The sequence below is a fragment of the Heptranchias perlo genome, chromosome 40 (genome assembly GCF_035084215.1).
Source record: "Heptranchias perlo isolate sHepPer1 chromosome 40, sHepPer1.hap1, whole genome shotgun sequence".
Classification (NCBI taxonomy): Eukaryota; Metazoa; Chordata; class Chondrichthyes; order Hexanchiformes; family Hexanchidae; genus Heptranchias; species Heptranchias perlo.
The window spans coordinates 16,001,405-16,027,192 of record NC_090364.1 but is presented as its reverse complement, the minus strand read 5'-3'; the positions used below and the strand labels follow the sequence as shown (position 1 = coordinate 16,027,192).

The following is a 25,788-nucleotide window of genomic DNA, read 5'->3' as shown; positions in this document are numbered from 1 at the left end:
GACCTCTTTAAAAAGATAAATGAAACTAAAATGTAGATGGTCCATCTCATTGAGCTGGACAGAAAGTTCAGAAAAGGCCTTTCAGATTTCTAACTTCAGAATAAGCCTGGCAGAAACAGGTTTTTAATTGGTGATAACTTCTGACCTTCAACCAGACCAAAAACCTGGCTACCAGGGCCCCATTGTTAATTATATCCATGTGATTTATTACAATTAATGTTAATTGTATTCAGGTGGTGCGTATCAATTGGGAACTCTCTTGTATCCATTAATAAGAGAGCTGATCTAGGGTGTGGTGTGGAGCTCTGTGAATAAAGGCTTGGAAACAATTGAAGACCAGGCCCCCACTATTCTATCCTTCACCAGGCTATCCAATTTATAACACCCATGACCAAAGGTTACTATAGAAATAGTCACCGACTTATCGGGAACTAATAAGCAGCAATTGGCATGGACCAATAACAGATGAGATTTTCAGTCACATTGTGCTCATGGACCAATCACAGCAGTCAAAACCAATGCGCAGCAGCTATCACAGATCAATGATAGGTGAGAATTGTCAGTCAAATCGGTCCCACATGCCAATCAGCTCACCCAAAAAGGACACTCATGGCATCAATTCAACTCCACTGTATTGTCCTGAAGGGGTATTGAGAAGTTGCCATGTGTCCTTCCATAGTGAAAACAATAAAATTGTTTGGATAAATACAATAGCTCCGGATGGGTGAGATTAGAGTACAGCATTAACCAGCCACATATATTGCCTCGACAATGGGTCCTGGAGTTAATTAATGCCTCGTTACAACTCCATGGGGCTGCTCATGCCCTAGCCATATTGCCTTGGCCAGTGTACTGATATTAACAACTGACGCCAGCTTATCCTCCAACCCCGCCTGTGTCTCATTTTCATGTAGACCAGTAACTTGGCATATTTTCCTTCCTCTGTGTGTGTGCACAGGTCACCAACTGAACCTGAGAACAATGATAGGAGTTACCGATTGTCAAGCAGGATGCGCTTGTAGATATCAATGGCCTCCTGGTAATGGGAACGCATGTAGTGGATTGAAGCCAAACTGAGCTGATCCTCAGTGATGTCCTGTAGATTTTGGTGGTAGTTCATCAGTCTCTTCTCGTCACTGAACTGGAAGAAAACACGAGGAATTCAATTAGCCATTAAAATAAGGATAAGAAGGGAGGGAGACAAACAGGAGAGGTGACAAGAGGGAAGGAGAGACTTACAGAAAAAAAGAATGAAAGAGAACAATAGAAAGTGGAACAGAAGAGAAAGGAGACTGATAAACAGAGTCAACAAAAGTGTGTGATAGCAATACCGAGAAAGTTGGACATAGAAAAACACACATACAAGTGTGAAATATCATCACAGAGGAAGAGGGAAAGATGGAGAGAAAGGGATGGGCACAGAAACAATAAGAAAGTGCGTGATAGCAATAGAGAGGGAGCACAAGCACACAGAAGACAAACTAAAAGACAGAGAGAAAGTGGACCAACTAGTATCTGAAAATCAAATATCAACAGTGACAATGTAATATACACATTAACCAATTGGAGGAGGTTACCTTGTGAGCCAGGTGAAACAACAGGCGGTTCTGCAATCGACTTTTAGGAGCTGAAAGAGAGAAGGTATGAATTTCTTGTCTCCTTTGAAGATTTATTTCCCTCTCTTCTAAATCCTCAAGCAATGAAGTGCACAGCAAGTTGGAACACAGTCCACAGAAAAAGAGAAAGTGCTTTACAATCAATGGATTATTTTTTGAAGTGCAGTCACTGTTGTTACGTATGCAAATTTTTGCACTACAAGGTTCCACAAACTGCAGATAATTGAATTAACAGTTAATCTGTTTTAAGATCTTGGTTGAGGGATAAACATTGGACAGGACACCAGGAGAACTCCCTTGGTCTTCGAAATAGTGGCATGGGATCTTTTACATCCACCTGAATAAGCTGTCTAATGTTTCATCCAAAAACCAGCACTTCTGACAATGCAGCACTCCCTTAATACTGCACTGAAGTGTCAGTTTAGCTTGTGACCTCAAGTCCATGGGGTTTGGGATTCACAACCTTCTTACTCAGAGGCAAGAGTGCTAAACTGCCATGGTTCTACCATTCAAAATGAGACACACAAATAACAGGAAAGTGTGACATAGCAACAGAGAGAAAGAAAGGGAGAGAGATGCAACAAGAAAATGACATAACGAGAGAGAGAAAAATACAGATGCAACAAGAATGTGTGAGTTAACAATAACAAGGAAGAGAGAGAGTTGGACATAGAAAAACAGAAACTATAAGAAAAGGCCATTTGCAGCAAAGGGGATCTGATTGCAAATCATGAGCAGTGATTAAAAAAGCAGGTTTAGAGCTGGGAGGTTAGGACTTACTTTCCAGAAGGAGATCACACTGCATTAGTCTGACTCACCTTTCACTGCAGCTTCCTCTGCCTCCTTGTACATTCCCAGGAAAAAGAAAGTACACGCCAGATTCACCCAAACATCAGGGTGACACTCTTCATTCTTCGTCAGGGCTTCATACTCCTGAAACACACAAATGGGACAGAGTGATTATTGTGTCCTGATGCCACAAACCACAAGAACAAGCCTTGAGCAACTCACAATGTTACGCGTGCCTCACGACTGGACGACAGCCTTTAACTCACTTCGAGGAAGCCTTCGTTTCACGTGCAGTGCAAGTCAGAACCCACGTGCCAGTACATCAGTGTGTTAGATGGTACTCCCCACCCACTTAATCAAAACAAAGTATGCTTCTGCAAATCAATTTAGAATGCATCCACCCTTCTGAAATCCCTACATGTGATAAGGTTTCCCTGGTCAAGGCAAGAAGCTGAATAGCAGCTCAACCCTACCCTGCGTCCAGCTACCAGGAAGCACACAAAAGTAGCTCAGGGTGACTGAATGCGTGATTTTCCCTTCCTGTTGGAAAATGCCTGCCCTCCGTTCAGCAGTGGTAAGGCAAAGATTGGGGAACTCCTGCTGTGATAAAATGGAGGTTGGGGAACTCCTGCGGTGATAACATTGTAACATATGAACAAGAGTAATGGATACTAAGGAGCTTTTTCCCTTCGTTGAGGGTTCCATAACAAGGGGACATAGATTCAAGGTAAAAGGCGGGAGGTTTAGAGGGGATTTGAGAAAGAACTTTTTCACCCAGAGGGTGGTTGGAGTCTGGAACTCACTGCCTGAAAGGGTTGTGGAGGCAGGAACCCTCACAACATTCAAGAAGCATTTGGATGAGCACTTGAAATGCCATAGCATACAAGGCTACGGACCAAATGGTGGAATATGGGATTAGAGTAGACAGGGCTTTATGGCCTGCGCGGACACGATGGGCCGAAGGGCCTCTATCCGTGCTGTATGACTCTATGACTCTATGAGTAGGCCATTCAGCCCCTCGAGCCTGTTCCGTCATTCAATGAGATCATGGCTGCTCTGTATCTGAACTCCATCCACCTGCCTTGGCTCCATATCCCTTATTACCCATGACTAGCAAAAATCTAAAAGGCAGAGATTGGGGAATACTTGCGGTGCTAAGTTTCAGGCATAAACCTGTGTCCCAGTGTCCTTTGACTCAGCACGAGGAGCTCCAATGTCCTGTTCTGCTGTAAAATAAGTTGTGTGACCCAATTGCTGATATATACCCACCCATAGTGCAGTCCCAGCTGGGCTGGAAAGACAAGATTTAATTGTGTTACATATAGATTTCACCCACTTAAAAAAAAAAGTGGGAACTTGCCATAACTTCAGATGAATGATGACAGGATAAATGTTAGGAATAATTTGTTGGGTAAGGTAGTAGAGCTAAAGACATTTGGGGCATTCAAAGTGTAATTGGATGGGAGAGTTGGAGGAATGAGCTTTGATGGATTGAGTCTTATTTTCTGGTCCATGATTTTCCTTTTACCTTGTGCCAGTGTGTGCTAAACACAATTCAGGAGATGACGTGAATTCTTTGGAGACTGCAAGCGTCTCTCTATACGGAATCCAATCCCGGGGATAAAAACTGTCTTCTTATGGCTACATAGCATACCTCCGCTGAGTCTGGTCACACCATTGCAAAGACAGAGTGTAGGACAAAAAATTACAGCCAATCATGATGATTATACAACATCACGTGAGAAGTGCACATTTATACAGGCTTTGAAAATGATAAAGGGTTTCGATAGGGTGAACAGAGAAAGTCTATTTCCTCTGGTTGGAAATAAAACTGTCATTAAGAGAGCATGGAGGGAAGTTCGGAAAAATTTCTTTACGCAAAGGATTGATGGAGCATGGAATGTTTTTCCATTGGGAGTAGTTGACGCAAAAACATACCACTGCACCTTTTAAGGGAAGAGTAGATAAACGTTTGAAGCAGAGGAAGATGGAATCAAGTCTGGTTGCAGCAGTGAGTAAATTCAAATTTGCTATTTTCCCTGAACAAGTCAACTTCAGTTACGGGTGGTACGTGACAGAGCTGGGGTGACTCCACAGGCTGGTTCTCTCAGTACCTGCAGGGGGCACTGGCTGGGAACGTGCAGGGATTCAGCACCTGACCTTCCGCCCATTTAAATGAACAATCAGAAAATCAGGCACTCTGGGCCAGTGACATCCCTGCCAGCTCCCCTCTGCGCTGGGAGTGCCCACCTTCAGAATCACTGCTTTCAAGCCAGCAAATCACAGCAAGTACACGGCTGTAGGTATTTGGCCTGAGATTAAGCTCATGCACCAGTCAACTTTAGTCTTGAAGAAAGTTCAAACTAAGCACATTTTAAGCTGTAAATTGATGAAATTTTTAAAAAATATTGTGTTGCTGGTTGAGGAGCTTAGTAACCTGAACAGTACAGGAAGAAGAAAAACTCATCTCCAGTCAGCTAATGTGGATCAGGAGAAATGCTCCACAGCTTCATATCCTGGAAATAGGAATGCAGAGATGGTGATCACCACAGATCGGAAGTAGCGTTGATGGATAGATTTAAAGCACCCTCACATACTGGCTGTGAGGTCTTCCTAATGCATGGGATACACATAAAACGCCATTCGAGTTCACATTCTTTGCAAGGCTTCCCCTTACCTCCATGGCCCTCCTATAATCTCCCAGGTGGAATGCGCAGTATCCCATCCACAAGTCAATGTCTTCCTCCTTCTCGCCCACATGCCGCTTGAACTGGGACAGAAAAAGAACAGTTACTGAGAGGAGACCAACCTGCCAGCTGAAATCACCAGAACAGCTACAGCTCTCATCACTCGTGGATTCCAAACCTGGTACATCTAGGACTGAGCGTATAAGCACTGTGCTGAAGCAAATCCACATCAGCTTATTCTCACGTTACATCCTGACACTACCCGGCATGCACACACATGCACCTTCCACCAAGGTCACAGGACAGTATTCAGGAGCAGGAACCAAGGCTGCGTTTCGACTCCTCTCCCTAGTCCAGTGGCACTGAGGCCAGGTGCAGACCAAATAACTCAGCACCTACCAGGCAGCGACCTTGGGACCCCGATGGTCCGTGTGGATCAGTATCACATCAGGGGTGCAAATAAACCAATGAGCCGTCTGGGGAATCATTGCACACAACCATATCGGCTGTGATATTTCCTCTGTCAGAATACGTATCATAATGTTAAACACTGTAGAAACGTTGTATACAATGGTTCTGAAACAGAAACAAAAACAGGAAATGCTGGAAACATGCACGCACGCAGGTCAGGCAGCATCTTGACCCGCTGAGAGTTTCCATCATTTTCTGTTCTATTTTCAGAGTTCCAGAATCTGCAGTATATTGCTTTTAGTTCTGGAGCAGAGTTGGATTACACACCAATAGATTGATACCCCCCTTTTCCTCCATACTGGATTTGCCTGATAAATCTGTAGAATCGTGAACAAAAACAGAAACTCTTTTCTGTAAAAAAAAATCCACAATCACCTTCAATGAACATTTACTCAGTGCAATTGGCTCGTTACCACTTCAGATACGATTGTGTATAACCATTAAGCAAATTTAAAAAAAAAATCAAAACCACTATCAGTGGTCTCTGAACCAGTGAAACACTGTGGCAACACAGATCTATTCACTGAGTGTGACTCAAAGCCTGTTTTCCAGTGTCGGATGGGGAGGAGGGAGGTTCCCTCTGGTTGCAAGGAATTAACGGCATTTTAAATATAAGAGAAAGATTTTCCTATGTGATATTTTTAGCAAAGGGTTCCAGAAGAACCAGAATTTCCATGAGAAATTGTGAACGGAGGAAATCTTCTTACTAGTCTTCTTATAATCTTCTTCATAATGTTGCTAACACACAGGGGAAGAATTACTCTGATTGCCATGCAGACATGTTCTTTATCAGCAATAACTTGCATTCATATAGCACCTTCAAAATAGGAATACATCTCAAGCCGCAATCAGAAATATGGAGACAAAAGAGGAGATATTAGGAGAGGAAAGCTTCCCTAGATGATTATTCAGCGTGCTTCAAACACATGATGAAGCTAATGGAAGTCCGTGGAGAATTCTGGTGAAATCTGATAGTCAGTTTCTTTACAGGTGAACATGTGTTTCTCTGAGGCAGCAGGGTTTCATGAGTTCAGTTGCTTTTGAATGCGACTACAAGAGTGCTCTTTATATATAAAGAGCTGATTCGGCAGTAAGGACCATCTGCGATTTGAGAGAGCAGTTTAAAATGGAAAGAACGAACTTGCATTTATATAGTGCCTTTCATGACCCCAAAGGGCTTTACAGCCAATGAGTACTTCTTGAAGTGTAGTCACTGTTGTAATATAGGAAACGTGGCAGCCTATTTGTGCGCAAACAGTAATGAGGTAAATGACCATCTGTTTTAAGACGCTCCTTAAAACCTACCTCTTTGATCACGCCTTTGGTCACTTGTCCTAATATCACCTAATGTGGCTCAACGTCAAATTTTGTTTGATAATCGCTCCTGTGAAGCGCCTTGGGATGTTTCACTACGTTAAAGGCGCCATATAAATGCAAGTTGTTGATGTTGGTTGAAGGGTAAATATTGGCTGGGATACCAAGGAGAACTCCCCTGTTCTTCCTTGAAATAGTGCCGTGGGATCTTTTACGTCCACTTGAGAGGGCAGTTTGACATCTCATCCGAAAGACAGCATCTCCGACAGTGCAGCACTCCCTCAGTACTGCACTGGAAGTGTCAGTCTGGATTATGTGCGAAAGTCTCTGGAGTGGGACTTGAACCCACGATCCTCGAACTCAGAAGGGAGAGCACTGAGCCGAAGCTGACACAGGTTTTAAGGAGTTAGTGAATCACGTATTTTTTTGTTGCTTGCTTTATAAACACACACTCAACCCCAATCAGGAACCACAAGTCACTTTTGACCCTAAAGAATCATTGCACTGGACAATACAAATTACCTAATCTCAACACTTAGCTTTACCTCTAGCAACGTCAGGGCCCCTGAATAGTCTCTGCTGGTCAGATACTCCTCCAGCTTTGGAATCTTCTTCCCCTTTTTCTTCTTTTTATCTATCTGCAGCGTCTCCCCGCTGACGGCCGGTTTTGCACGTGATAGCATCTGGATAGACAGGAAAAATATTGACACTCAATCTGGAAAACAGTGCTAATGAGGGTCTTTGTATTGAACGTATGCACAAACCCCCCCACTTGTAGTCATCGCTGACAAACCGTATAACGAAAATCCCAGCCACCAAGATACATGAAAATCAGACACCACCAGCAAACTCCTCCACAATGATGACTTTGTTTTTGCTTTCTCACCACGTTACTCCACTGCTCTCCCTGCTGAAGTACAGTTCTACAGGAGTCCGTTTCCACAGGTGCTCGACCACTGGGGTAACTTGGTACCTCAGCGAGTTCCAAGTGGCTACATTCTTTATTGCAAGCCTGGACAGCCAGTTCTTGTGGGTTATTCGACTATGGAGGGCATCACAATGAAGCCCATTCCTGACCTTGCCCAACATCTGCACATCCTGGGGATATATGTGCACAAATCTTTGAAGGTAGCAAGAGAGGTTAATAAAGCAGTTAAAAAAGTTTACGGAATCCTGGGCTTTATAAATAGCGTTATAGAACACAAAAGTAAGGAAGTTATGCTGAACCTTTAAAAAACACAGGTTCAGCCACAGCTGGAGTATTGTGTCCAATTCTGGGCACCGCATTTTAGGAAGGATATGAAGGCCATTGAGAGGATGCAGAAAAAATTTACTCGAATGGTTCCAGGGATGAGGGACTTCAGTTACGTGGATAGACTGAAGCAGCTGGGATTGTTCTCCTTAGAGCAGAAAAGGTTGAGTGGAGGTTTGAAAGAAGTGTTCAAAATCATGAAAGGTTTAAACAAAATAAATAAAGAGAAACTGGTTCCCATTGGCGGTAGGATCGAGAACCAGAGATCACAGATTTAAGGTGTTTGGCAAAAGAACCAAAGGCAACATGAGGAAAAACTTTTTTTTACGTAGCAAATAGTTATGATCTGGCATGCACTGCCTGAAAGGGTGGTGGAAGCAGATTCAATCGTGGCTTTCAATAAGGAATTGGATAAACACCTGAAGGGAAAAAAATTGCAGGGCTGTGGGGAAAGAGCGGGGAAATGGGACCAACTGGATTGCTCTTACAAAGAGTTGGCACAGGCTCGATGGCCCGAATGGCCTCCTTCTGTGCTGTAACCATTCTATGATTCTATAGCAAGGGCCAATTAGGGATTGGACCCCCACCACCCTCTGGATAATTTTCCTTCCCCAAGAAAAAGGATTCCTTAAAGATGTAAAAAAAAAGGGATGAAAAACATTACCAAGAATTCACTCAATATCTGTTAGACTACTCTGGGCATCCCCCCTATGTGCCTGGGGGTATTGCCAGTGGGGACTGCCCGGGGGCATGACTTCAAAACTGGTCTTCAGAGTCCCTGCAACTACCACTCTGACAGCCTGACAGCCTGCCCGCCCCCCCCCCCCCCCGCTTCTCTCCCACTCCGACTCCCTGGCCTCCCCCCTCCCACCGCCACTCTCTCCGACTCCCTGGCCCCCCACTCCGACTCCCCGGCCTCCCCTCTCTGACTCCCCTCTCTGAATTCCTGCCCCAACTGTCTCCCACTCCCTCCCCCCCCCCCTCTTCACTTCCACTCCCTGGTCACCCCACCTCCCACTCCGACTCCCTGGGGCTCCCACTCCGACTCCCTGGGGCTCCCACTCCGACTCCCTGGGGCTCCCACTCCCTATCTCCCTCCCTCATTCTGTCCCCAGGTCCCCCTCAGTTGCCAGGGTTTTGCTGCTCGCTCTGATCCTGATTCAATGGAGAAAACGGAATCGAAATCAGCTGCTGGTGGCCCGGCTACCGCAACCGGACCGAGGCGAGGCGAGGCGCAGATCTGCGCGACTCCCGGGGCTCGGGTAGGCCCAACTCACCATTTTCTCAGATCTTTACCCTGGCGTTCGAGCTGGAAGAAATTCAACCGCCTGTTTCCGCCGTCATAGCAACGAAGCCCCGCCCACCCTCCAGCCGGCGTAGTAACGAAGCCCCGCCTACCCCCGGCCGGCGTAGCAACGAAGCCCCGCCTACCCCACCTCCCTCCAGCCAGCGTAGCAATGAAGCACCGCCCACCCTCCAGCCGGCGTAGCAACGAAGCCCCGCCTACCCCCGGCCGGCGTAGCAACGAAGCCCCGCCTACCTCCCCTCCGAGCCGGCGTAGCAACGAAGCCCTGCCTACCTCCAGCCAGCGTAGCAACGCCCACCCTCCAGCCGGCGGAGCAACGAAGCCCCGCCTGCCCTCCAACTGTAGGTGCAGGTAAGCTCCACATCTTCTAGCGGCATAGCAACGGAGGCCTGGCTTTTCGTCTGTCTGCCCTTAAAGCAGACAGCCTCCGGATCCACCGTCTCTGTCCGGGCCCATCTCACCTCCGGATTCCGTTATTCTGGTGGCCGCCTCTGTTGCGGTCACTTGTCCCGCTCACTCACGCCGGCCGACTCAGGTCTCACCCCCACCCCCACCCGATCCATTAGATTTAAAATCCTGCCTGGCCTCGCCCCTTTCGAATGCTTTCTCACTCGGCCCCAGTCTCTGGGACTCCCTTCCGGCCTTTCACCTCCATCCCTTGGCTCAGACTTTATTCCCCCCCCCCCCCCCCAGTCTCTCCCTCCATGGCTCCGTGTCTGTTTCGTTGTCTATTTCCATTGGTGAAGTTGCCTTAGAAAGGAGACATGCATTTATACAGCGCCTGTCACCACCTCAAGGCGCCCCAAAGCACTTTTGAAGTGTAGTCACTGTTGTAATATAAGGGACCTGTGCACAGCAAGGTCCCACAAACAGCAATGAGATAAATGACCAGCTACTCTGCTAAACCTTTATAAATCACTGGTTCGGCCTCAGCTGGAGTATTGTGTCCAATTCTGAGCACCACACTTTAGGAAAGGTGTCAAGGCCTTGGAGAAGGTTCAGAGGAGATTTACTAGAATGATACCACGGATGAGGGACTTCAGTTTTGTGAAGAGATTGGAGAAGTTGGGATTGTTCTCCTTAGAGTCGAGAAGATTAAGGTGAGATTTGATTAGAGTTGTTCAAAATTATGAAAGGTTTTGATAGAGTACATAAGGAGAAACTGATTTCTGTGCTAGGAAGGTCAGTAACCAGAGGACACAGATTTAAGGTAATTGGCATAAGAACCAGAGGGGAGATGAGAATTTTTTTATGCAGTGAGTTGTTATGATTTGGAATGTACTGCCTGAAAGGGTGGTGGAAGCAGATTCAATAATAACTTTGAAAAAGGAATTGGATAAATACTTAAAGGAGAAAAATTTGCAGGGCTATGGGGCAAGAGCCCCTCAAGCCTGCTCCGCCATTCAATGAGATCATAGCTGATCTTCGCCTCAACTTCACTTTCCTGCCCTGTCTCCATATCCCTTGTAAGGAGTCGCACAACACCAGGTTATAGTCCAACAGCTTTATTTGAAATCACAAGCTTTCGGAGCTTTGCTCCTTCGTCAGGTGAAGTCATTTCACCTGACGAAGGAGCAAAGCTCCGAAAGCTGGTGATTTCAAATAAATCTGTTGGACTATAACCTGGTGTTGTGCGACTCCTTACATTTGTTCACCCCAGTCCATCACCGGCATCTCCACATCATCCATATCCCTTGACTTCCTTAGTGTCCAAAAATCTATCGATCTCAATCTTGAATATACTCTACGACTGAGCATCCTCAGCCCTCTGGGGTAGAGAATTCCAAAGATTCACAACCTCCTGAGTGAAGAAATTCCTCCTTATCTCAGTCCTAAATTGCCGATCCCTTATCTTGAGACTGTAACCCCCAGTTTTAGACTCTTCAGCCAGGGGAAACAGCCTCTCAGCATCTACCCCGTAAAGCTCTCTTAAGAATTTTATACATTTCAATGAGATCACCTCACATTCTTATAAACTCCAGAGAATATAGGCCCATTCTACCCAATCTCTCCTCATAGGACAACCCTCTCATCCCAGAAGTCAATCTAGTGAACCTTTGTTGCACCCCCTCTAGGGCAAATGTATCCTTCCTTAGGTAAGGAGACCAAAACTACACAGTACTCCAGGTGTGGTCTCACCAGAGCCCTATATAATTGCAGCAAGACCTCCTTACTTTTACACTACAACCCCCTTGCAAGAAAGCCTAGCATACCATTTGCCTTCCTAATTGCTTGCTGTACCTGCATGTTAACTTTGTGATTTGTGTGCAAGGACACCCAAATCCTTCTGACTACCTATATTTCTTATTCTCTCACCTTTTAAAAAATAATCTGCTTTCCTATTCTTCCTACCAAAGTGGATAATTTCACATTTCCCCATATTATACTCCATCGACCACCTTTCTCATCCACTCACTTAACCTGTCTATATCCCTTTGCATCCTCTTTGTTCCTCTTCACAGCTTACTTTCCCACCTAGCTTTGTATCATCAGCAAACTTGGATACATTACACTTGGTCCCCTCATCTAAGTCACAGCTGAGGCCCAAGCACTGATCCTTGCGGCACCCCACTAGTTACAACCTGCCAACCCAAAAATGACCCGTTCATTCCTACTCTATTTTCTGTCGGTCAGCCAATCCTCAAGAACTCGGGGGCATAGTCGCAGGATAAGGGTTCGGCCATTTAAGACTGAGATGAGGAGCAATTTCTTCACTCAGAGGGTTGTGAATCTTTGGAATTCTCTACTCCAGAATGCTGTGGATGCTGAGTCGTTGAGTACATTCAGGGCTGAGATAGATAGATTTTGCACGCTAGGGGAATCAAGGGATATGGGGATCAGGCAGAAAAGTGGAATTGAGGTCGAAGATCATCCATGATCTGATTGAATGGCGGAGCAGGCTTGAGGGGCCTTATGGCCCACTTCTGCTCCAATTTCTTATGTTCTCAATCCATGCTAATAAATTACCCCCAATCCCATGAGCCCTAATCTTGTGTGGCACCTTATCAAATGCCTTTTGAAAATCCAAATATATTACATCCACTGGTTCTCCCTTATCTACCCTGCTAGTTACACCCTCATAAAACTTCAGTAGATTTGTCAATCATGATTCCCCTTTCATGAAACCGTGTTGATTCTGCCTTATCTAAATGCCCTGTTACTACGTCCTTTAAATAGATAGCTCTTTCAAAGAGCTGGCACAGGCACGATGGGCTGAATGGCCTCCTGTGCTGTGTCATTCTATAATCTGATTACGGTGTTGGTTGAGGGATAAATATTGGCCCAGGACACCGGGGAGAATTCCCCTGCTCTTCTTTGAATAGTGCCATGGGATCTTTTAGGTCTGCCTGAGTGGGGAGATGGGGCCTCGGTTTAATGTCTCATCCAAAAGATGGCGCCTCCAATAGTGCATTGGTACTGCATTGAAGTGCCAGCCTAGATTATGTGCTCAAGTCTCTGGAGTGTGGTTTGAACCCACGATCTTCTGACTCAGAGACAAGTGTGCTACCTTCTTGTAGGTTGCAGGCGGTCCCAAGAGTATGCTTCTTGCCCGCCATATTGAGGGCTTAGTAGGACAGTTAGCGCCCGAAAAACGGCAGCTGCACGACCAAATTTATAGATCGTGTACTCCTTTATGGTCTCCAAAGACAGGCCGAATTAACACTAAGTGAGGCATCATTTGGTTCAGTTCGTAAATGGATTTATTCCACATTCTGCAAAACATTGCTGAGCACTGGGTATGATGAAAGTCAAATGATACAATCAGTTCAACTTCTGTTAGCGTACTATGTGTATATTAGCCTCCTTAGAGGGAGGAATTCTTGCTTAATGTAGAAAGATAGTTTCATTCTATCTATACAACCAACAGTTTGGAGATTATTTTCCCCTTGGCAGCCTTTTTGCCACCTTCCTGACTTTCGTTATCTGCTGATTGTTAAAAAGCCTCCCATCGAAGACTATGAGATCAAAGAAATTCATCAACACCAACATCCTTGTTACCTAAATGACCAGACTTCACTGAAAAATGGGCCATTGTTTGGGATCTGTGCAAAAGAACTGTCCATCCCACATTTAATTCACCCCTCATCTACCGATTGATGACCAACCCAGCAGGGGTCTGTCTGGGGAAACTGTTCCCTTCAAGGTAAGCTTCTACCCAAAATGCCTTTTAAATCCATAACTGTCTGGTTCCGATTCGTGGGGAAAATGGGCACAAAATCCCAAGCCATGATAGGCTTCTACCTTCAAACACCCTACTTCTCTATATTTATTCTAGAATTTGAAAGGATTGGGGAGGGATCCGGGGTTTCACCCCTGGGAACAAATGGGGTTTTTAAAACTTGAATATATTATATATTACTGGGGAATAATGACAATTTGCTAAAATGTTTTCACAATAATACCTCCAGAAGGTATGCAGACTCAAACATTTACACACATATACATTCATACACACATGCAGGTTAATATATACTGCACGTTCGTGCAAATCTTGCATTTACACACATATATGCATTTACACACAGACAATTGGATGGACACATGGATGCACATGCACTATTACACAACCATGCTTATGCAATTGCACATTTACACAGATGAATGTTTACACATACATGAATGTGAATGTACACATGCACAGGTGCACATACATTTACATTCATGCACACCTGCACACACACATTTACATTAATGTATATGCAAGGCACATTCGTACAAACATGCATATTTACATCATACACATGATCATTGACATACGCGTGCATGTTTGCATACTGATGCACATTCACACATACAAAGACGTAGAATTACATATCTTCATAGGATTAGATAGAATTTACAGCATAGAAACAGGCTATTTAGCCCAACTGGTCTGTTCTGGTGTTTTTGTGCTCCACATGAGCCTCCTCCTACCCCACTTCATCTAACCCTATCAGCACAACCTTCTATTCTTTTCTCCCTCATATATTTATCTAGCTTGCCCTTAAAGGCATCTGTGCTATTCACCTCAGATACTCTATGTGGTAGCGAGTTCCACATTCTAACCACTATCTGGGTAAAGAAGTTTCTCCTCAATTCCTTATTGGATTTATTAGTGACTATCTTATATTTATGACCTCTAGTTTTGGATTCCCCACAAGCGGAATCATTTTCTCTATGTCTAACCTATCAAACCCCTTCATAATTTTAAAGATCTCTATTAGGTCACCCCTCAGTCATTTCTTTTCTAGAGAAAGGAGCTCCAGCCTTTTCAGTCTTTCCTGATAGTTATAACCTTTCAGTTCTAGTATCATCCTTGTAAATGAGACCAGAACTGTGCACAGTATTCTAAGTCTGATCTCCCCAAGGTTCGATATAAGTTTAACATAACTTCTCTGCTTTTAAATTTTTTTCCTCTAGAAATGAACCCCAGTGTTTTGTTTGCATTTTTAATAGCCTTGTTAACCTACTTCTGATGCTTTGTGAATCTGCACCCCTAGGCCCCTTTGCTCCTCTACCCCATTTAGACTCTTATTTTCCAAGCAGTATGTGGCATTCTTATTCCTCCTACCAAAATGCACAACCTCACACTTACCTACATTGAAATTCATTTACCATTTACATGCCCGTTCTGCAAGTTTGTTAACGTCTTCCTGTATTTTATCACAGTCTTTCTCAGTGTTAACTATACCCCCCAATTTTTATGTCATCCGCAAATTTTGAAATTGTTCTTCTGATTCCTGAGTCCAAATACTTTATGTAAATGTTGAACAACAGTGGTTCCAGCACCGATCCCTGTGGAACACCACTTCCCACCTCCTGCCAGTCTGAATAACTACCGTTAACCCCTACTCTCTGTTTGTTTTGTAACCACCTTGCTATCCATTCTGCTACTTGCCCCCTGACTCCATACGCTCTGACTTTAGTCATGCGTCTACTGTGTGGTACCTTATCAAAGGCCCTTTTAAAAATCCAAATGTATTGCATCCACTACATTACCTTTATCTGGTCTTTCTGTTACTTCTTCAAAGAATTCAATAAGGTTGACCTTCCTTTTTGGAATCCGTGCTAACAATTCTTGATTACATTTACTAGATGTTTTTCTATTACATCTTTGAATAACAATTCCAATTTCTTTCCTACCACCGACATTAAGCTAACTAGACGATAGTTCCCTGGACTTGTTCTACCTCTCTTTTTAAATATAGGAATAACATTAGCTGTCCACCAGACCTCTGGCACTATTCCCGAGCTTCTTTCAGTATGTGCAGATTCAATCCATCCAGACCATGGGTTTTATCCTCTCTAAGTTTGACTAGTTTGTCAATTATCTCCTCCCTTTCTATCTTAAATATCTTTATATCTTTGTTGATCTCTTTTTCTAATGTTATGTCAACCCTGAGGCAAAGTAATTATTCAATTTTTCTGCCATTTTGCTGTCATTACATGTGAGTTATCGTGTGTATCCCTTAGAGGCCCTATCCCTATCCTGATTTTCCTTTTGTTATTTATGTGTCTGTAGAATACTTTACTATTTCTTTTTATATTCTTTGATAGTTTAATTGCGTAGTTCCTCTTTGCCTTCATAATTGCTTTTTTGACTTCTTTCCTAACCTCTTCTTTGTCATCCTCTCCTTTATTGTCCATAGACTTAGTATATGCTTTTTTTTAGTTTCAATTTTACCCTGACCTCTTTATTCAACCATGGTGTTTCATTATTGGAGGGTTTGTTCTTGTTTTTTAGCAGAATATATTTCTCGTGAACTCTGTTGAAATCTCCCATGGTTATTATTCTATGTCTTTTATTCATTTCATAGATTTCTTCCTCCACTTCCCTTCTACTATTAGATGGTCTGCAGAATCCCTTCTTATCATTTATCTTAATCCATATGGATTCTGCTTTTAGTTTGTCCCTTTTTTTCCACTGTCATTATGTTATCTGTAATTAGTACAGCTACCCCAACCCCCTTCTTTCTTCCCTATCCTTTCTAAATATGTTATAACCTGCAATACTTAACTGCCAATCCAGTTCTTCATTAAGCCATGTTTCAGTTATCCCTACTCCATCTGACTGTGCACATTGCTGTACAGGCAATTTAATTTGTTTTTGTTAATCATTCCCCTCACTTTATTTTTAATGGTCATTTTATACTTTTGTTCTATAACTATATCTGTTCCCTGACCGTTTATGTTAACCTTATTTCTTACCTTGGTTTGACCTTTACTCTCATCTCCTGTTTCTTTTAACTTCAGGCTGCTGTTATTTTCACCAGATCCTTCCCCCCCATTTTACTAAAGTCTTATCCACAGCCCTATTTATCCATGGAATCTGAGAGGGCAGATGGGGCCTTGGTTTAATGTCTCAACCAGAAAACAACACCTCCGACAGTGCAGCACTCCTTCATTATTACACTGAAGCATCGGCCTAGATTATGGGCTCAACTTTCTAGAGTGGGGCTTGAACCCATGACCACCTGACTCGGAAGCAGTGTTATCAAGGAGCCAAGGTTGACACATTTGTATACACGTATGTTTGCACACACAAGCACATTTACAACAACAAGTTGCATTTATATAGCGCCTTTAATGTAATAAAATGTCCTAAGGCGCTTCACAGGAGTTTTATCAAACAAAATTTGATACCGAGCCACATAAGGAGATATTAGGACAGGTGACCAAAAGCTTGGTAAAACAGGTAGGTTTTCAGGAACGTCTTAAAGGGTGAGAGAGAGGAGGAAAGGTTTAGGTAATTCCAGAGCTTAGGGCTAGGCAGCTGAAGGCACGGCCGCCAATGGTGGAATGAAGATAATCGAGGATGCGCAGGAAGCCAGAATTGGAGGAATGCAGAGATCTCAGAGGGTAGGAGGAGGTTACAGAGATAGGGAGGGGCGAGGCCATGGACGGATTTGAAAACAAGAATGAAAATTTTAAAATCGAGGCGATGCCGGACCGGAAGCCAATGTAGATCGACAAGCACAGTGATGATGGGTGCATGGGACTTGAGTTAAGATACAGGCAGCAGAGTTTTGGATGAGCTCAAGTTTACAGACGGTGAAAGATGGGAGGCTGGCCAGGATAGCACAGAATAGTTGAGTCTAGAGGTAACAAAGGCATGGATGAGGGTTTCAGCAGCAGATGAGCTGAGGGCAGGGGTGGAGTGGGTCGATGTTATGGAGGTGGAAGTAGGTGGTCTTGATGATGGAGCGGATATGTGGTCGGAAGCTCATTTCAGGGTCAAATAGAATGCCAAGGTTGCGAATGGCCTGGTTCAGCCTCAGACAATGGCCAGGGAGAGGGATGGAGTCTGTGGCTAGGGAACAGGGTTTGTGGCGGGGATTGAAGACGATGGCTTCGGACTTCCCAATACTTAGTTGGAAGAAATTTCTGCTGATCCATTACTGGATGTTGGACAAGCAGTGTGACATATCAGAGGCAGTGGAGAAGTCAAGAGAGATTGTGGTGAGGTAGAGCTGGGTGCCATCAGTGTATATGTGGAGCCGATGATGTCGCTGAGGGGCAGCATGTGGATGACGTGCATGTTGTGCACAGATGTTTACAGACATGCTGAATTACACATATGGATATTTACACTGACACATGCATGTTTACATATATGCATGTTTTACCCGCATGCATATTTGCATACATGCGTTTACGCACATGCATTTGCTTGCATGCATATATACGTTTATACACACTCATATACAAAATAGTGCTGTATCCTATCCAAAAGGACAGCACAGGGAAGTGATAAGAAAAATCCCATTGATTTTCTGTGGTCTAAAGTGTAAACTGTATTGCATTCTTTAGATAAGTGGCCAGTAATTAGTGCTCTGGTTTACTTGTTTAAAATGGAAAAGTGCAAATCACGATGACACAGTGTCACGGTACACCATGGCGCATACACACTGGAGCACATTGTTCGTCATGCATGCCTCCATTTCATGCATGGATGAAAGTGACCTGTGCCTGGAGCAGGCAGCTTGTGCTTGTATTGGCTTCTTTCTGTTCTCAGGGTTACTGTATGCTTCTTCACTCCAGCTCTATTCTTATATGAGATGTAGGTCTCTTTAGTAGCCAAGACAAGATCTTGAAGAACAGAATGACATGAGAAGATAGGTTTCATCAATCTCAAAAACACAGGGGAGTCTTATGGCGCTCAGCAGAATCAGGAGGCACCGACTCAGTTTTAACACAGATTTCAGTAAGTATTTCTTAACACAAAGTGCGATCAACAACTGGAACAGGACACAGGGAGAGTGGTTGAAACCAGGACAGTTGACTCATTTAAAAAAAACACCTGGATGCTGCAAGAGGAGATGCTCAGGTTGGTATCCTGGAAGAAGAAGATCATTTGGGCTGAAGGGCTGCCTGCATCCCAAACCATCTTGTGAATTTATCCTGGTTCAGCCTCAGTGAGAATTGGGTCAGGCTGTGACATTTTCTATACTAACACCACCAGTCTGCATTTATATAGTGCCTTTGACACTTAAAGTGCCTGAATTTGCTCAGTCAGACAAGTTACAGAGAAAGGTTCCCTCAGATGATAGCAGGCCATAGGAGTTTCCAACATGGAAGGAGGCCATTCAGCCCATTGTGTCTGTACCAGCTTTTTGCTAGAGCATTTGAAAACGAATTGCACAGCCCTCTTTCCCCGTATCTTCCTCTGCTTCAAATATTTTTTCAATTATCCCTTAAAGGATGCAATGATCTCTGCCTTGGCTGCTCCCTGTGGCAAAGCATTCTGTGCTCCAACAATCCTCTGCAAAAATAAATTGTGCCTTCTCCTTATTTTTAACAATAACCCCTCCACTGAGGCTTCCGGTGAGCTCACTGCCCCAATGATGCAACCTGTGACTTCTTTTGCTACTGCTTCAACTTTCTTTCTCAGCCTCTTAAATGCTGTAACTCCACTCCACCAACGTGTCTATTGACACCACTGCGTCGGCCAATGAGTTGGAGGCGGGGTGGGACTTACGACAGGACTTACAGCAAACAGTCTATTTTACAGCAAACAAAGTCTACTTATTCAGCAAACAGAGTCTATTTAAAAAGTGGCTCTATGAACTACAGCAAACAGAACTCATGACCGAAACTACAGCAACTTCTCCCGATAAAAGCAGGATTATTTCTCCAACAAAATGCAGTGAGTGGAGGATAGCTACAAAATACAAATTATGTACGTAAAATCAATCCCAGTCATTTACAGTAGTGCGATCTCCAGGCGTGATTGACGGGGGATTTGCCCAGTGATCACCATTCTGGCTGGGAATAGTGGTATCACTATAAACAGCCGTAACTCTGCTGGATTTCCCTTCCACCCAGAGATTGGCTACCAATAGAGGATGAAAATAGCATTGGGTGAGGGAGGCCGTGCCTGTGGGACATTTGCAGGTGCTGGTTAGGTGATGGATTCCTGTGATAAAGACAGCGGCTGATTAGACAGGGTAGGGACAGAACCCAGCTCTGCCAGGAATGGGGTGTCTGTTTGGTCAGAGATAGCAGGATGCAAGAAATCTTTGACATGATCAATGGGGGAATGGTCTCCTCTCAGCAGACGTAGCATCTCAAGAGGAAGGTATGTGGCGAGCTATCACCCAAAGGGTTCCATTGCCCATTTGATCTGTTCCCTGCCTCTAGGAATAAAAAACTGGCATTTATATAGCACCTTTCGCATAGTCCTAAACTGCTTCACAGCCAGTGAAGTACCTTTGAAGTGTAGTCAGTGTTGTAATTGTAGGGAAACACGGCAACCAATTTGCACAATGCAAGATCCCACAAACAGCAATGTCATAATGACTAGATAATCTCTTTTAGTGGTGTTGGTTGAGGGATAAATATTGGTTAGGACACCAGGGAGCACTCCCCTGCTCTTCTTCGAAATATTGGCATGGGATATTTTACGTCCACCTGAGAGGGTAGACGCAGCCTTGATTTAATGTCTCATCTGAAAGATGGCATCTCCGACAGTGCAGCACTCCCTCAGTGCTGCACTGGAAGTGTCGGCCTAGTTTATTCCCTCAAGCCTCTGGAGTGAGGCTTTTTTTAAATTCACTCATGGGATGTGGGCGTCGCTGGCAAGGCCAGCATTTATTGAACCCACGACCTTCTGACTCACAGTCGAGAGTAGTGCCACTGAGCCAAGTCTTTCCTTTTCCTCACTGACGTCTCAACAAGTGGTTCAGTCGTGCTGGAATGGTGAGTACAGTCTGCATGAAGAAACAAGGGAAGGAAGAAACACAAACCCAAAGAGCAGCAGGGACGACCGACAAGGAAAGAAAGATGAGGCAACTATATGTCCAATATGATTCAAGGGAACGTGTGAGCACAAAGAAGAGAAAGCAAACTCAGAGTGCCCAGTTGTTAATTTTCCAATCATACTTTCACAGTTTGGAGGCCAAGACCATATAATATTGAAGCATGAGATCAAAGCCTAAGAAACAACAGGTATGAAAGTGTAACAGGCCCACGGGAGAGGCAGGAAACAATTTTATTTGTTTAGCTACTTTCACCAGTCCGTCTCTGGACTATCACCTCTGATTGATTGGTTCCACCTGTTATCCGGGGACTTTCTGATGACGGTTTGGATAAAATCAATGGAACAAAGTAATCTCTGCATGTCAATACAATCAGGAAATCGATGCTTGGTGGACTTTGATGTCATTGGATAGATACAGGTGGAAGGATTTTCTGTTAGTGATTTCAGCACCAGATCGATAGGCGTGAGTGTATTTATATATGGTTCAGGTGCCTGTTGATAAATAGATATGTGTTTGTCTACATGGCACGTTCCATTCCAAGCACAGAATAACTGGTGACAAACTACACTGTGCAAATCTGAAAACTCCACTCTCCCCAGCTCCAAGTTTCTCTTCAGCTCTAACAAAGCAACTGTCCGACTTGAAATATGGGTGCAACTCCACCCAGTGATCTGTAGAATAAGGGCAGAGGCTGGTGAAGCACTGAGCTACACAGACCAGAAAGTCCCACGTTGGATCTCCAGTCTGAGTTAGCTGGTCTCTGCAGGTGGAGCACCGCAATGGATCTTGGTTCCTGCTCTTGATCGCTATTGGGAGATGCTTGCTGGAAAGTGAGCGTGTGAATATTGATTGAGGATGACATTAGATTCACCGGTGAACCTCCATAATTAATCAACTCCGACAGTCTATGCTAACATATCAAGGGCTAATTGGGCGATGTGCTAGTCAGTGTTGGCAAATTCTTGTCCAACTTTGAAAGTCTGAAAACCAAAGCCCTCCAGAAAGATGCTGACTTGCAGGAATTGTTGGCCTCTGTCCATCGTTGGTCCTTCAGTACACCTTCGTTTGATGCACCCGCATCCTTTGTGCTCCATTCAGGCTCTTCTTCACTCTGCTGCCCAGGGACTTGTTTTTACCAAAAGTGCATTTCTTTCTCCCATGAAGGGTGGGGGGGGGGGGTAGGGGGATGGAAGGGGAGTGGGGCTGAGGGGAGGGGAAAGGTGGAGGGGAGAGAACATGGAAAAAAATCCTTTCAACAATTTTAGGAAAAACTCTGGGAAATTCCTTCCTGACTCCCTAAAGCAATTGAACAAGGCTTAAGGGGACACCATAGTTATCCATGATGTATCATTCGATGAATTGAAACCAGTGCACTCCCATCTCAAATGTCGGAATTCTGAGGACAGGTTGCATAGACTAAGCTTGTATTCCCTTGAATATAGAAGACTAAGGGGTGATCTAATTGAGGTGTTTAAGATGATTAAAGGATTTGATAGTGTAGAAACTATTTCCTCTGGTGGGGGCAGTCCAGAAGAAGAGGGCGTAATCTTAAAATTAGAGCTAAGCCGTTCAGGGGTGATGTCAGAAAGCACTTCTTCACACAAAACGTAGTGGAAATCTGGAACTCTCTCCCCCCAAAAGAAAGCTGTTGAGGCTGGGGGTCAATTGAAATTTAAAAATTGAGATTGATAGATGTATGTTAGGAAACGATATTAAGGGATATGGAACCAAGGCGGGTAAATGGAGTTAAGATACCGATCAGTCATGATCTAATTGAATGGCGGAACAAGCTCGAGGGGCTGAATGGCCTACTCCTGTTCCTATGTTCCTTCCGATGTTGCTTCTTTCCTTAGGAACGCTGGAATGTAGAAGACAAGAAATGACCACTTCCAACCATCGAGCTGGTCCTAAAAGTCACTGACTTCTTACCCCACTTTACCCCACTATGCTCGTTAGGCCTGTCCGTCTGTGTTCTGGGTTGGTTGCTCCACAAATTCACCTCCTTCTGATGGAGATATTCTATCTTAACTGTATTCACATTTTCTTGTCTTAAGCTTGAATCCATGCCCCCTTTCCTGGAGCTTGTGCTAATATTGAACTTCTCTCTCGGATCTAATTTATCCATTCCATTCCCTTTAGAATTTTAAATAATCTCAATAAGAACACCAATGTAGCCATCCCAGGTAGCCATAGTCTTTCCTAACTGCTCAGGTGCACAATCCCAGCTTTGTTACACTTCTTTATACTCCCTCCAAGTCCAGGCTGTTTCTACTCTTGTGTGGGTCCCAGAACTAGGGACCCACACAAGAGTAGGAACCCTAGAGGGTAAGAAGGTTAGTTCTCAAGCAAGCGTACTGAGCTTGAATAAAGGAGACTATGATGGTATGAGAGCGGAATTGATTAAAGTGGACTGGGAAAATAGATTAAAGGGTGAGACAGTACATGAGCAGTGGTGTTCATTTAAGGAGTTATTTTACAACTTTCAAAAAAAATATATTCCACTGAGGAAAAAAGGGTGTAAAAGAAATGACAACCATCGCTAAGTAAAGAAATTAAGGATAGTATCTGACTAAAAACAAGGACATATAAGGTAGCCAAACTTAGTGGGAGGATAGAAGATTGGGAAGTCTTCAAAAGACAGCAAAAAATAACTAAAGGATTGATTAAGAAAGGGAAGATTATGAAAATAAATTAGCAAAAAATATAAAAACAGATAGCAAGAGTTTCTACAGTTGTATAAAAAGAAAAAGGGTGGCTAAGGCAAACGTAGGTCCCTTAGAGGATGAGACCGGGAAATTAATGGTGGGAAACATGGAGATGGCAAAAATGCTGATCAAATATTTTGTTTCAGTATTTATGGTAGAGGACACTAAGAATATCCCAACACTGGACAAACGGGCGGCTCTGGGGGGGAGGAGCTAAATACGATTAAAATCACGAAGGAATTGGTACTCAATAAAATAATGGGACTCAAGGCGGATAAATCCCCTGGACCCGATGGCTTACATCCTAGGGTCTTGAGGGAAGTGGCAGTAGGGATTGTGGATGCTTTGGTAATAATTTTCCAAAATTCTCTGGACTCAGCAAAGGTCCCGGCAGATTGGAAAACTGCTAAAGTAACACCCTTATTTAAAAAAGGTAGTCGGCAGAAGGCTGGAAATTATAGACCAGTTAGCCTAACATCTGTGGTGGGTAAAATTTTGGAGTCTATTATTAAGGAGACAGTAATGGAACATTTAGATAAACATAATTTAATAGGACAAAGTCAGCATGGCTTTATGAAGGGGAAGTCATGTCTGACAAATTTGCTTGAGTTCTTTGAGGATATAACGTACAGGGTGGATAAAGGGGAACCAGTGGACGGTGGTGTATTTAGACTTCCAGAATGCATTCGACAAGGTGCCACATAAAGGATTATTGCTCAAGATAAAGAATCATTGGATTGGGGGTAATATTCTGGCATGGGTGGAGGATTGGTTATCTAACAGGAAGCAGAGAGTTGGGATAAATGGTTCATTCTCGGACTGGCAACCAGTAGCCAGTAGTGTTCCGCAGGGGTCGGTGCTGGGTCCCCAACTCTTTACAATCTATATTAACGATTTGGAGGCTGGGGGCCGAGTGTAACATATCAAAGTTTGCAGATGATACAAAGATGGGAGGGAAAGTAGAGAGTGAGGAGGACATAAAAAACCTACAAGGGGATATAGACAGGCTGGGTGAGTGGGCGGAGATTTGGCAGATGCAATACAATATTGGAAAATGTGAGGTGATGCACTTTGGCAGGAAAAATCGGAGAGCAAGTTATTATCTTAATGGCGAGAAACTGGAAAGTACTGCAGTACAAAGGGATCTGGGGGTCCTAGTGCAAGAAAATCAAAAAGTTAGTATGCAGGTGCAGCAGGTGATCAAGAAGGCCAACGGAATGTTGGCTTTTATTGCTAGGGGGATAGAATATAAAAACAGGGAGGTATTGCTGCAGTTATATAAGGTATTGGTGAGACCGCACCTGGAATACTGCGTACAGCTTTGGTGTCCATACTTAAGAAAAGACATACTTGCTCTCGAGGCAGTACAAAGAAGGTTCACTCGGCTAATCCCGGGGATGAGGGGATGGACATATGAGGAGAGGTTGAGTAGATTGGGACTCTACTTATTGGAGTTCAGAAGAATGAGAGGTGATCTTATTGAAACATATAAGATTGTGAAGGGGCTTGATTGGGTGGATGCGGTAAGGATGTTCCCAAGGATGGGTGAAACTAGAACTAGGGGACATAATCTTAGAATAAGGGGCTGCTCTTTCAAAACTGAGATGAGGAGAAACTTCTTCACTCAGAGGGTGGTAGGTCTGTGGAATTTGCTGCCCCAGGAAGCTGTGGAAGCTACATCATTAAATAAATTTAAAACAGAAATGGACAGTTTCCTAGAAGTAAAGGGAATTAGGGGTTACAGGGAGCAGGCAGGAAATTGGACATGAAGCTGAGTTCGGATCGGTCAAGGCCCTGTGGATGGCGGAGCGGGCCCAGGGACTGAGTGGCCGGGTCCTGCTCCGACTTCTTGTGTTCTTTAGATTTGAGGTTAGGATCAGATCAGCCATGACCTTATTGAATGGCGGAGCAGGCTCGACGGGGCCAATTGGCCTACTCCTGCTCCTATTTCTTATGTTCTTAACTGTATACAGTACTCAAGGTTGGGGCTTTATACAAGCTAATTATCACAACGTAGTACTAGAATCACAGAAAACTCAGTTAGAATAGTTAATTCATTCCTGGATCTTATTCAGCACTTTATTCTTACAAATTCATGCTTGCCTTAGATTCCTTCTTGTATTCAGTGGCTTTGGTCACTCCTTGAGCAATCTGAGCGTCTGCCTTCTATGGGAATTGACTCATACTGACTTAAACTACTTGCACAATAGAGTAACCCGGGGTTTAACAATAGTACCCTCTCATCACCTTGACTGGATATTTGTGTCTTTCACACATGTAATTTTTCAATCTTTCCAAAGCTGGAACGAGCAAACACATGGTGAGACAAGGCCAAATTCAAATTGTTAGGCTGCTTTATTTCACAGTGAGGTGAACTTATAGAACAGTTTTTATGTCTGAACTCACTT

General features: G+C 44.0%; 1 protein-coding gene across 4 annotated transcripts in view; it reads right to left on the bottom strand.

Moving 5' to 3' along the window:
* Positions 1-9,496, bottom strand: part of ift56 (intraflagellar transport 56) — a 79,919-nt gene extending 70,423 nt beyond the window's left edge. For 3 of the 4 annotated variants that reach the window (XR_010958756.1, XR_010958757.1, XM_067974692.1), the window contains exons 1-6: positions 9,407-9,496; positions 7,423-7,560; positions 5,083-5,175; positions 2,435-2,549; positions 1,578-1,627; positions 996-1,141 (exon numbers count right to left, since the gene is read on the bottom strand). Coding sequence is in view for 2 of the 4 variants with exons in the window: in XM_067974692.1 (XP_067830793.1) it covers positions 996-1,141; positions 1,578-1,627; positions 2,435-2,549; positions 5,083-5,175; positions 7,423-7,560; positions 9,407-9,409 (545 nt within the window). In the remaining 2 variants the exon portion in view is untranslated. Of the gene's footprint in view, positions 1-995; positions 1,142-1,577; positions 1,628-2,434; positions 2,550-5,082; positions 5,176-5,491; positions 5,599-7,422; positions 7,561-9,406 lie in introns of those variants that run through there. The other variant, XM_067974693.1, reaches the window with a different exon arrangement.
* Between the last annotated feature and the right edge of the window lie 16,292 nt (positions 9,497-25,788).